A 12,314-nucleotide genomic window follows, 5' to 3' on the forward strand; every position below is an offset into this window, starting at 1 on the left:
AACTACACCAATAAGGCAATTCGGGGGGCAAATAACAAATTCACAATCACAATATTTAGGACAAACGCTTCTGCTCAATGCTATGAAAGCCCAACGGCCAGAGCTCACTTCCAAATTTCAATAAGCATATACTCACCATACCATACAATTTCAATAAGTTTATTTGCCACCTTCCATTTGGTATCCATATGGCTTAGCAGGAATGCTGTTTATCAGAAGAAAGTTTACTAGCATGTTGATACAGACTCAACTACACATTGTTGTACAATGTCATCGCAGCATGACGTTTCAAATAACATGTACACCATATCAGGAGAACCTGTGTACTATTTGAACATATCAGAATAACCAACGTTTCACTCATGAATTCCATTTACATCCTTTTCCATCTCTGCAGAGCATGGCCAAAGTGATTTAATACAAATATCTCAATACCTAGAGGTTAGTGCCTTCGCCTAACCTTGCCTTCCATGCCTTATCAAACCAAGATACATTGGGGGTTGAACTCACCCAACAACAACATACCCAATAAAATCCCACAAAGTGGGGTCTGGGGAGGGTAGAAGTGTACGCAAACCTTACCCCTACCTTAGGAGGTAGAGAGGTTGTTTCCGGTGGGGTTGAACTCACCCAAGAAGCAAAAAACAACAGTAGCAATTGACATTGTGGGAACAAGGGAATCAATTCCTGATAGTAAGTTCAGCCCTTAGATGAAGCGTACCATTAGTAAAATAAGGACTGTCCTCAGCGATGAAAGAAGGCCATGGTATGGCAAATAGATTGCGGTAACCAACTGCCTTGCCCCCCGTAAAAGTGTAGTTACCTTTGTACTTGCTGACATACTCCTCCCCTGGTTTTGTTCTTGCTGCAAATTCATAATCAACAGCGAAAGTCACCGAACCCTTTTCCTGCATCCCCAGAAAGAGACCAAAACAATGGAAAGAACTTTGCTGATCCATGTTGCAATGTGCAGACAGGAAAAACCCTTGTCCCCCTAAATGAAATGCTTGAGAATACACTCTTCCTGAAGGAAAGAGGTTAGCACATTCCTCCCGCTTAAGATCCAGGTAGACTACACATTGTTGCCGTGGAAGTTCAAAATCAATCACCTTGACAGGTCGATACTTGTAAGCACGCTCCACGAAACGACGACAAGTGGAGGACGATTCTTCCGCAGCTTGGTTTCGCTGACGATGAGGAGCCTCAGCTTTATAAAAGAGAGCCTCAAGAACGAGCTTGGATGCAAATTCATGATCAAAGTCATTACATGCCAGAACCTTCCGAAGCTTTCTACAGCTCATGAAAGGAAAACGGATGCAACGACCAAGTCTTGAACCAAGGATTTCTCGCCGTTCCTCTAATTGTGGATAATGAGTCCTTGTCCACTTCAACACAAAGTCGTATACAGCATCCTCTGATGCTACCTGGAGGTCATCACTGGACAAAATAGCCTCTACTCCCGCAAGAGGCAACTTCATCACCTCTTCCTGAAACCTGTCCAAAGACAAAGAGCTCAATATCAAGTACAGACAAGAGTGACAGCTAATCAAAACTCACCAAAACCACCAGTAGATGGAGATCAATTTTTCACTTGTTCCCTATCCAGATTAAAAGCAAGTACTTAGGGGCTACAGAAAAGAAACTTCTTCATTCTTTAACAAGTTCATAGTAAAGAAAATGCAATTTTGAGTGACATAATGTAGGGCATAATTCCTAGAAAAATTACTGGTACTGGATAAGAAAGGTCTCCTAGCAAATATATAAATCTATCACCACTGTATTGACCAAAGTATGCTGCGGAGACTGAAATGTCATTATATGGCAAACATACAGCTGCATTACAGCACAAAATTAAGAGAACTGAGAAAAAATAGAGAGGGATTGGTCAGTATGGAACAAACTTGGTAATATCTTTGTATCTTGCAGCTAGGAATTGTTCTGCGGCATCAGTCAATGGCTGAACTGCTTCAGCCATCAGGACGCTAGAAGGAAGCTCCAAATACAGCAAAGCGGACTCTGGAGTCATAGGTAAATTACGCAGTTGCCGGCTACAATACCGCATGCACGAAGCTACTTCAAACTTGTCAGCAGCCATGAGTACGTCCAATAAAGCAGGTGCTGTATTAGTGGTCAATGTATTGCTATACATAAAATTCAGGAGCTCCATCAGTGCAGCTTCCTCTGCTCCATGAGAATGAAAAAAGACTATTATTTCTCATGAAATGGATAGGAATTCCTACAGCTTCTCTAAGGTGACAATATTTGACCCACAATTGTCAAATCAATAGCACTAGATGCTGACATAACAATGAACATAAAATGAAAGAAAATTCCGTGTGCTTTGCAAGTTTCTCATAAAAAAAGGCAAGCGAAAAACTATGCTCACACAGAAAAGCCCTTTTCAAAGTAACTATCAACAAGAGTTAATTGAATGATATAATGTGTCTTAAATCTCTGCGTACCTGAAGCATTAATTCTTAGAGTTACTTGTCTTTGCTCAGACTCCCTCATCCCATTGGAGAAGAGCTACATAAATTACAAGAGAGCACTGTTGATTCTTCATGTATAAACTCAAAAACAGTGCATAAGCAGCTTGCATATGCAAAAGAATGTTTACCTTGTAAAAGAATGGGCTCTTTGCTGCTAAAATGGGGGAGCTGATATGTAAGGTTTTAACATTAACAACTATTGGAGAATCAAAGTTCCAAGATGAATCATTATCAGCATTAGTGGCTTCATCTCCTGCAGACAAAACACTGCATGGCTTGATTATCTTTTTTCATGGTACTTTGGAGTAGGTGTGAGAATCAAACAAAATACAAGTTATGAGCACCATGAACAACTAGAGGAACATGTCATACGATACTGCAATAACATAAACATCAAAACTAGAAAGTGGAAAGAAAGTGGAGAATATGTTACAAATAAACAGACAAGAATTGCTACTGCCCCATTCAGCAACATATAGCAGAAGCAGAAGGTCAGTAAAGACGTAATTCTCTTTAGGTATGGTCTTCTTTCCTTTTTACTATGTACCCATCCCTTGCAAGCGAAAGTGTTTCCTTGTGTAACAAAAACACTTCGTTAGAGTTTGTTTATAGTATGCTTGGAGATCACCATACTTGGAAACAAGATATCCACATTTTTTTTTTTTGAACAGGTAACAACTTTGTATTATAGAGCAGTACTTAGGTAGTACTGAAAACCCCTTTAAAAAAGAAAAAAGAAAGCTAAGAAGCTAAAAAAGTAAAATCCTAACATGAGTCAAGAACTTCTAGGATTGATTCTGCATCTACAGAGGGATTCTTTGTACACCAAAAACAAAATAGCAACATACAGTCTTGCTTGATCTTCTGTAGAGTGCTACTTCTATCGTCAAAACATCTGGGGTTCCTTTCTTTCCAGATTGTCCACCATATGCAAGCTGGAATGATCCTCCAGTAGCTTCTATTCCTTGCCCCATCCCAGCCTCCTCCCAGCTAGAAAGAGTGTCAACAATCTTTCTAGGCATTGTCCAAGATATGCCTCTGAGATTGATAAAAATCTTCCACAGCTGATCAGTAATTCTGCAATGTAAAAACAGATGCCCTACTGTCTCGGCTGCTTCCCCACATAAGCAACAATTTGAAACTAAGATAATCCTTCTCTTTCTCAGGTTTTCATGTGTCAAAACAGCTTCTTTGGCTAGCAACCATGTAAAGCATGCAACCTTAAGAGGTATCTTAACTTTCCAGATTTGTCTCCATGGCCAGTTAGAGTTTTGTGGCTCAGTCATGTTCATGATCTTATAGCCTGAACTCACTTTGTAGTGCCCCTTGTTATGCCCAGTCCACCACAAACAGTCCACCCCATCCTCCAGCCCTTGAAAAGACTCCAAATGTTTATAAAGCTCAACTAGTCTACGTATTTCCCAGTCATTCAACATTCTTCTTAAGATCAACTCCCAGCCTTGAGGTGACCGCATTTCAGCCACCGTTTTGTTCTGATGTTGTGCCAGAGCAAATATATCAGGAAATAGCTCCTCCAAACTTCTGTTTCCCAACTACCTATCCTTCCAGAAATTTTTTTTGTTGCCATTATATACTCTGATAACAGAGTGGCTCTTTAAAAAAGGCCACCATGCTCTGATCGATCTCCAGACAGTTACACGATATGGTTTATTTACCTCCTTAGTAGCCCAAAAATCCAGTCCCCCATACTTCAATTTGATCACTTTTCCCCATAAAGATTGTGAGTCTTGAGCATACCTCCACAGCCACTTCAATTTTAAAGCCTTACTTCGATTCTTCAAATTTTTGATACCAAGACCACCTTGTTTTTTTACTACTGATCACTGATCAGAACTTTTCACTTAACCAAATGATATCCAGATAATTTCTTTTTTAAAAGTATCAAAATTCAAGTTTTTATATAAAGAACAAATAAAGCGGCCCAACTAAGGGTCACGGTTCCAAAAAGATCAGCTTTGGCTCATTGCCAAGCCCTTCATATCTTTGACTTAAATATGTTCCTGTTATATTTCATTCTTTCATCTTTATAATTTAATTCGCCAGAGTAGCATTGAAGTAGCAAGTATTAGGACAAAATACATGGAAACTTAAGAAACCTCATTGTTTAGCGAAGAACAGTAGCCGACAGAAAAGGAATGCAGGTGTAGATTTGATTAAAATACCTGAATGTGGTTCTTCGATCATTGCAACAACTGATTCATCTTGATTTTCGTTCTCAACATCTTCAGTATCATTTTGGTTACAACTTATAACCTGCTCTTCTGGACAAGTAGTGATATCCAGAGCTACAAAAGAGTGGCACAAGTCTGGTTATCATCAGAGAACAAGAAAAGCCCATGCCAGCATGATAAAGAGCAGAAGTCTAACCAATATGTATAACATTCAGTTCAAGGGAAGCAAAGGTGTATTTCATAACCCCCCCCCCCCCCCCCCCCCCCCCCCCCCCAAAGAAATCGAAAAGAAAACAGGTAATAAACCTTTAACGGCACTTTTTTTTTTTTTTTGAAAACTAGTAAATTTCTCTAACAGCACTTTTTTTGAATGGAAAAATAGAGAATTTGTTAAAACATCATCCATATCACGTTTTATAATAACAAGAATCATATGTCAACTAGACCATTTGGATGTAAGAACTAGCGCAGTGGTCACCATATGATGTTGTCTAGTGGAATCAAAGTTCATTTAAAAAGGAAAAAAGTATGGCTCAATCCCAAATTAGTAAGGGTCACATATGAATCATCTATCCAATCCGTTCTACATAGGTCCTTACATTCGTTCAGATGATTTGTTACTGGTAGACAATTATTGCACTGTCAACCTATTGCAACCTTACTCCTTCAACCTAGGACCAGTTACACATGCAGAGCTAACATGGGAAGAGTTCAACAATCATTTAATTCAGTTAAATCGTACTAGTGAACATGGATGGTGAAAGCAAGCAAAACCCCTTTCTTATTCTTTCAATCATTTTTTGTCATTTCTCTGTCAAGCGAAACCACAATCCCAAAACAATAAGTGGTGGCATTTGTTTTGTGGATTTCACTTGCAAGTGAATGTGAACAAAATTTGAACTTGAACATGAAGTTATGGTTTGAAAATTTATTTGAAGTGAAGTCTTTCAAATCTTCAACTTCCACTTACTCATTTTCTACGCCACAAGAAATATTTCAAGAAAATACGAAGGCGTTTGGAGAATATTTGGTTGAAGTAGAAAAAAAGAGTATACGAAGTTGAAGTTGAAAGGGAGTAGTTGGAAGTTAAATTGGAACTTGAACATGCATTTCACTTGAACTTCAGGATTTGCAAATATTGATCGACAAGCCAGCAGATACAGAAATACATTTCAGTAATTGCAAATGTTGAATTACTTATCGTGATTCAAACACAACTTCAACTTTCACAAACTTTTTCTGTAACTTCAATTTTAATTAGTAACTCTTCAACTTCAACTTCAAAGATATGTCCAAATTGGCCCAAATTAGCACAATAATTTCAAGTTCCCAAATATAGGAGTCCTAGATGACTAAAGCAAGGCAAAAAAAAAAAAAAAAAAAAACCTCTTTTCTTTCCTTCACTTCTTATTCTGTATCTCTCAAGTGAAAACCAGAATCCCAAAACGATAATTATGACTTAAACCCACAGTTTCAAATCTCCATACACAAAACTTCCCTTTCACTTTGGAACATCATCCTTAGCCAAAAACAAGGTCCCCCATTTTCCAACCTCAAAATCCTCAACCACATAAATACCCAGCTAATAAACTACTCAGAAATGAATAAAAACTGAAGTTTAAAGAGATACCCATTTCATAAAATAGCTAGAAACTCAAGCAACTGAGCTTAAATGCCCGATAATAGAGCAAACATGTAGAGAAAAAGGAGCAAAGAGATACCCAGTTCATAAAAATTAGTTAGAAACAAGCAAAAACTGAGCTTAAAAGCCCAATTAAGGAGCAAAAAGGTACAAACCCATATCCTTGTTGATATCTTCTCTACGTCGTTTACGATTGCGGGCCCAATCAGCTAAACTCTGAGAGTGAAAGCTATCCGAATCGGGTTGCGGGTCGCCCATAATCTCGATCTGGAGGACCCGGTCAGAGAAGTTGCTATCATTGAAGGCAAACCCGAAATCCGGGTCACGGGTACGGGTAGGTGAGTATTCCGGGTCCATAACAGCTGTCCTCGGGTCGAATAGATCCAAATTCTGATCCTTCATTACTCTAAACTCAACTATAAAATAAACACTCTAAAGCCTGGTATTTTTTTATGCTTTGTTGAAGAAATGTTGGTGTGTGTGTTTTGGGGAAGGAAGACGAGAAGCGGGGTTGTTCAGCTTTTGGTCAGCCATAACGTTGAATTATATATAGACACGTGGCTTTATTTCATTGAATTATCAAATTTGAAATTGGTGTAAAAAAACTATACAAAATATAGGCATTAGAACGTGAGGATTCGAAAGCTTGCCAACAAAATAAAAATTCAGATAGTCAATTCACTGAGTTATTGCATCCCTACTAGAAAATATACTACTCGTAGAGAACCACACGACAATACCAAATTATGGAGTAATTAATAAATTAGCATATATATATAAAATACTCCAGTTAATTATTAATAAACATTGTATGAAATACACACGTTATGTGACCTATTAACTTGGTGCAAATATCTAATGTCCTTTGCTAATAGGAGTATATGACAGCTTAAAAATAGATCATGCAGGAAAATATCTACTCGGTTTTTAAGTTGTGCGCACTAGAGCCTAATTCATGCCAGCTAGCTCCTCGTTTTGAAGTTTACCCTTTTCAACATAAACGTGTTAAATCAGTTTGGTTTTCCTCAAGCAAGAAAAAAACTGAAGTTGATAATGTGAAACATTTTTGTTTGGCAATTGAGTTGTTAATTCATTTACTACGAGGATTATCTTTTACTATAAAAAGAAAATGCCCAGTTCTCCACGACTCCTCCATCCCAAAACGATTTAAACGCAATCACTATAAAATCATTAATCTAAAAGAAATTCACTATTTTATCAGTCATGGATTATGGATAAATTATTTAAAATTTGCAGGATTAATAAAAAGAGAAGAACATAAAATATACCAAAGGACCGCCTATTTCCTCTTGGTTCAGAGCTAGCTTTGGACCATAAGAAAAGAAAAGTAGAAAAGTATGAAAGCAATGAGTACGTTTTTCTATTGAACTTATCAAAAAGCCCGGTTAGTAGGTCCTCCATTGGACGGAAGTTGTCCAATAGCAGTAAATTGATGTTAAAGTTTGGTATGACCAAAAATATTGCAAGTGTTTAATTGGAACTTTCTTCGCTGACATGTTTAAGTCAAGTTGACTGAAATTATACTGGCCTGAGAGATTTTTGGTTGTTTATCTCATAGAAGTTATTCCATAAAAATCTGGCAAGCGATCTATCAAACTTACAATACAGATCAGATGCCTGAATTTCTGTTAGAATTACGATAAGTGTATCTCAAAAGCAAGTGATCATGGATTACGAAGCTCTCTTTTGAGTCCGGAACCAAAATGACTCAAAAAAAACATTTTAAACCAAAATATCAAAAAAAAAAAAAAAAAAGGTTACATAAGTACCTTTAGCGCAGTATATTACTGCGCTAAACCAAATTCTCTTTCCCCTATAGCGCAGTAAAATAATGCGCTATAGGAGTCCACCATTTTTCCAAAACAGCCTCTTATTACAATTTCACTCTTTTTTACATAATTTAGCAGTATATTAATCATGCTTTGAGACTCCGGAACTTCAATATTTTATATAGAACCCTACTTATATTTGTACAATTAATAAAGTAGGCTCAATACATCAAGGATACGCAAAAGTTTGGATTATCGTTTTAGTGGTTGAAATTAAAAGTGCTCGAAGTCCTTTTTTGTTTGAATACTTGTAGTCATTAGCTTTACATTATTTATCTTTTAGGGTTTCGTGTTATTTTTAAATTAATGCTTAACTTTATTTCGAATGTGTCACGTTTTTTTTTATTATCAATTTAGGATGTGAAACTATAAACAATAATAAAGACTAAGATAATATTTATAAATACAAATAGATATGCAAAAAATATATAATATTTACGATAAACTATACAACACTAATGTGTATACACTTTCGTGGATGAGTCCCACATGTGGTATGCCTGAGACTATCCTTAGGCCTAAGGCTCATACCATCCCCACCACCCTCTCCATCGCCCTTTTTCCTCTTAATAACCGAGCGCTCCAAGTCATGATCATCTCCTCTTCCCCTGGTCCGTGCGCCCTTGACTAGAATGTGCTTCTTCTTGGGATTTGGTCCCGCTGGCACGGGCAGAACCTTATGCTGATTTGGGTCTGGAAACTCGACCTCTTCCTCGTCGGGAGTCGCCACCGCAGGCGCCGAAGGATGAACCTAAAAAGTATATAATAATTAGTATCATTTCTTATTTATATTGAATACATTAGCGTTTGTTGAATAATCAAACCTGTGTATCAACGGGCGCCTGAGATTGGTCTGTACGCTTCTGAGATGGGTCTGGTGCAAAATATGAGGTAATCTCCTGGACGAGATGTTGTTCGAAGTCCAAATAAAGGTTATAAAAATTAAATAAATATTTATCTTATATTGAATAAAATTAAATAAAAATCTTACCTGCGCCTCGATAGTCTCATGAGAAGACACCTCTGCCTCGACAGGCTGATGAGAAGGCTCCTGAATGGGTCGCTCTTGTGGACCCACTGGCGCCGAATCCTAAAATATGAAAAAAAACGAAATAATAAGTAACATGCATATTTAAAATAAGTACTTTAAATAATCAAATATGTATATTAAATATTGACCTTATATTGAATAAAATTAATTTTAATAAAAAGCTTACTTGTGGCTCGACAGTCACATGGGAAGACACTGCTGGCTCGGTAGGCCCATGAGAAAACTCCTGAGTGGGTGGCTCTAGTGGACCCGCTGGCGCCGAATCTTAAAATATAAAATATTACTAAATAATGAGTAATATATATATTTAAAATAAGTAATTTAAATGAACAAATAAATATTTTAAATACTAACCGGAATCAAAAACTCATCGAAGTCAAGAATCCTGGCTCCCTCTAAATTCCTCACAGGCCGCTCATCAGCTAATGAAGCGTATAACGCCGTGCAATCGAAATTATCACGCTCCTCCATGTATGCATTCTGGCTCGACTGTGATGAAGACCCAGGTATCTCAGCAAGTAGGAGCGTCGGCGCAAACGTAGGTGAGTCCCCAGGTGAGCTGCCACCGGCCTGGAACGGCTACGGATGGACTAGAACGGGAATGTCCTCTGGAGTGGGATCGGTCTCATCTGCCTCATCTACCAGATGGTGTCCTCCACCACCAGGTCCTCTAGCAGCAGCACCGCGTCCTCTACGCGCACCGCGTCCTCTGGCAGCACGGCGTCCTATGGCGGCACGACCTCCTCCTCTGGGAGCACCCGGTCCTCCTCCTGGTGCTGGCTGATACTCAGCCTCCGGAACAGGCTCCCGCATGCGCCTAATCTCTCCTACCTATCGGATACCATCCTCAGATATCCGTACCATCTCCGATGCAAGCCCCGCAAGCCCGGGGTAAGGCATATGCTCTAACCCCAACATGCGTAATCGAAAAATCTGGAAAACCTGGAAAGTAAAAACCGAAAAATCTGATTTTTTTCTTCATTTTTACCTCTCTCTCTCACCCTAAACTCTCTCTAAACCCTTCCAAACCCTCCTAAAATCTCTCTAATTTTTTCAAGTTGAAGTCCTTCAAATCAAACCAAGATTTCATCTTAGGAATTGGAAACTAGTTAAGAAAGGATTATAGTATTTGGTGCTTGATGTGTGGCTGATTATTGAAGCTTGGAGCTAGGATTTTAGTTGAGTATTCTGGGCAATAAGGTATGTAATATACTCTATTCTTGTTAATTAAGTTATTCATGGGAGAATTCCCTAGTTTAAAGTGAAGGGAATTATGTTATGAAGTTATAGATTAGTTGGTTGATATGATTGCCTTGAGGGTTGTTTTTTTATTGGAACTTTGAGAGATTTCTAGGTGATTATATTGCTATATGAGGTTGTTGATGTTGTTCTTGAATTTGGAAGAATAAAGTGTATAAAGAAGTGTATACAAGCATTGGCATCCGAATGTATATTGGGCTGTTTTGGGAGTAATTTAAGAATGGATTTAAGTCTAGTTTGATATGAAATTGTTGGTATTGTTGTTGTTGGTATTTTGATTGACGTTTGGCTAAGTTGGAATTTCGAGGATTGTTAAGTTTACAGGGGAAATGCTGCCCAATTTTCTCTAGAATTTACGACGCGTTCTTATAGTCGATTAACTAATGTTAATACAAATTCTCCCGTGAAGGTAACGACGTGACATTGGGGGAGAGCAAGTGAACGATAACATAGCTAAACGACAAAGGTATGTAAGGCTAGTCCTTTCTTTCTAATGGCATGAATCCTATAGCATAAGTTCTTTTCCTCTTCATGAGTTCCTATTTTCCGGAAAGCTAGAAGCCTAAGTCCATAAATGTCTATATAAGATAAGAGATATGATATGATGATGCCATATTGATAATGATTCTATTTATTTCTTACACTCACCTTATGTACTAATTCCTTCAAGGTGAGGCAGAATGTCAATAATTGCTCCATAATGAAATCGGGGGATCACGACCTTACGCCACCCCGACAGAGTATAGTTGATCTTGAGTCTTATGCATGTACTATGATAAGCATATTGTGATAAGCATATTATTACAAGTATTTTTGATGTGCATGTCATGATCATATTACACCGCGCCTAGTTGGCCGGACAGTCACCGCCAAGGCGGGCAGCTATACGGATACACCATAACTTTTTGGCATGGGCAGACACCACTAGTGGGCGGCATGAGATGGTACCCCGGACGCGGGAGGCCTGGACGCGGGCTAATGTTATTGATTATCACACCGTTCCGATATGGACGGGCAGCTTGCATATTATACATATATGAAATTATGATGAGTATGAGTAAGACAGCATGCATTACTTCTTTTATGATTATCATTCAGATTCAGATGTTTCATATTGATGATCACATTATATTATCACTGTCTTTCTTTATTATTTATGCCTCTCATACTCAGTACAATGTTCGTACTGACGTCCGTTTTCTTTGGACGCTGTGTTCATGCCCACAGGTAGGCAGGGAGGTGAGCTTGGTCTAGACCCTTAGTAGCTGTCAGCTGATTGAGAGCACTCCATTGTCCGGAGGTGCTTATGATTCTTCTTTGGTATATATGCATATTTTGGACACGAGGGAGTCTTGTTCCGTCTATATGTTTAGTATGTCAGTAGAGGCTCGTAGATACACAGTGTGGGTCAGATGGTCTCACAAGATGTTATTATTATGTATATATTATTTTGATGGCCGAGAGGAAAATGTATATAAGTATTTATGTTTCTATATAAAATATGATTTTCCTACAATTCGTGTATAAAATTGGTAAAAGGGCATTAAATGAGTAAGATGAGTATTAGAACGAGTAGTGCTCGGTGGCTAGCCCCGGGTACCCGTCACGGCCCCTAGCTGGGTCGTGACAGTCCACCTCCTTGCATAAGGCATGTCAATCTCGAGGTGATGCCTAGGTACGGGCTGAAAAGGCAGCATCCTTTCCCACGCCCATAACTGTAAGCGTTATTGGAAAATACGATTTTTTAGTCGTCGTTTCAAGAGGTTTGTTTACATTAAAGGAACGCACACTTAAAATATTACCTGGAGAAAAGCAAAAAATCCGCACACA

The 12,314-nt window shown here is 38.4% G+C and overlaps 1 protein-coding gene across 2 annotated transcripts; it reads right to left on the reverse strand.

The window, feature by feature from the left end:
* Nucleotides 1-309: 309 nt before the first annotated feature.
* On the reverse strand, nucleotides 310-7,056 carry LOC132645493 (BTB/POZ domain-containing protein POB1-like). Of its 2 annotated transcripts, none has more exons than XM_060362506.1 (6): nucleotides 6,479-7,056; nucleotides 4,673-4,795; nucleotides 2,618-2,742; nucleotides 2,463-2,526; nucleotides 1,902-2,181; nucleotides 310-1,494 (listed from the first exon to the last, which is right to left on the reverse strand). In XM_060362506.1, exons 1-6 carry the CDS (start codon nucleotides 6,723-6,725, stop codon nucleotides 681-683), a joined length of 1,653 nt encoding a protein of 550 aa, XP_060218489.1. In that variant the 5' UTR covers nucleotides 6,726-7,056; the 3' UTR covers nucleotides 310-680. The 2 variants fall into 2 exon arrangements, with proteins under 2 accessions (XP_060218489.1, XP_060218490.1); XM_060362507.1 differs by lacking the exon at nucleotides 6,479-7,056 and adding an exon at nucleotides 6,312-6,432.
* Nucleotides 7,057-12,314: the final 5,258 nt, after the last annotated feature.

This window comes from Lycium barbarum, chromosome 6 (assembly GCF_019175385.1).
Source record: "Lycium barbarum isolate Lr01 chromosome 6, ASM1917538v2, whole genome shotgun sequence".
Classification (NCBI taxonomy): Eukaryota; Viridiplantae; Streptophyta; class Magnoliopsida; order Solanales; family Solanaceae; genus Lycium; species Lycium barbarum.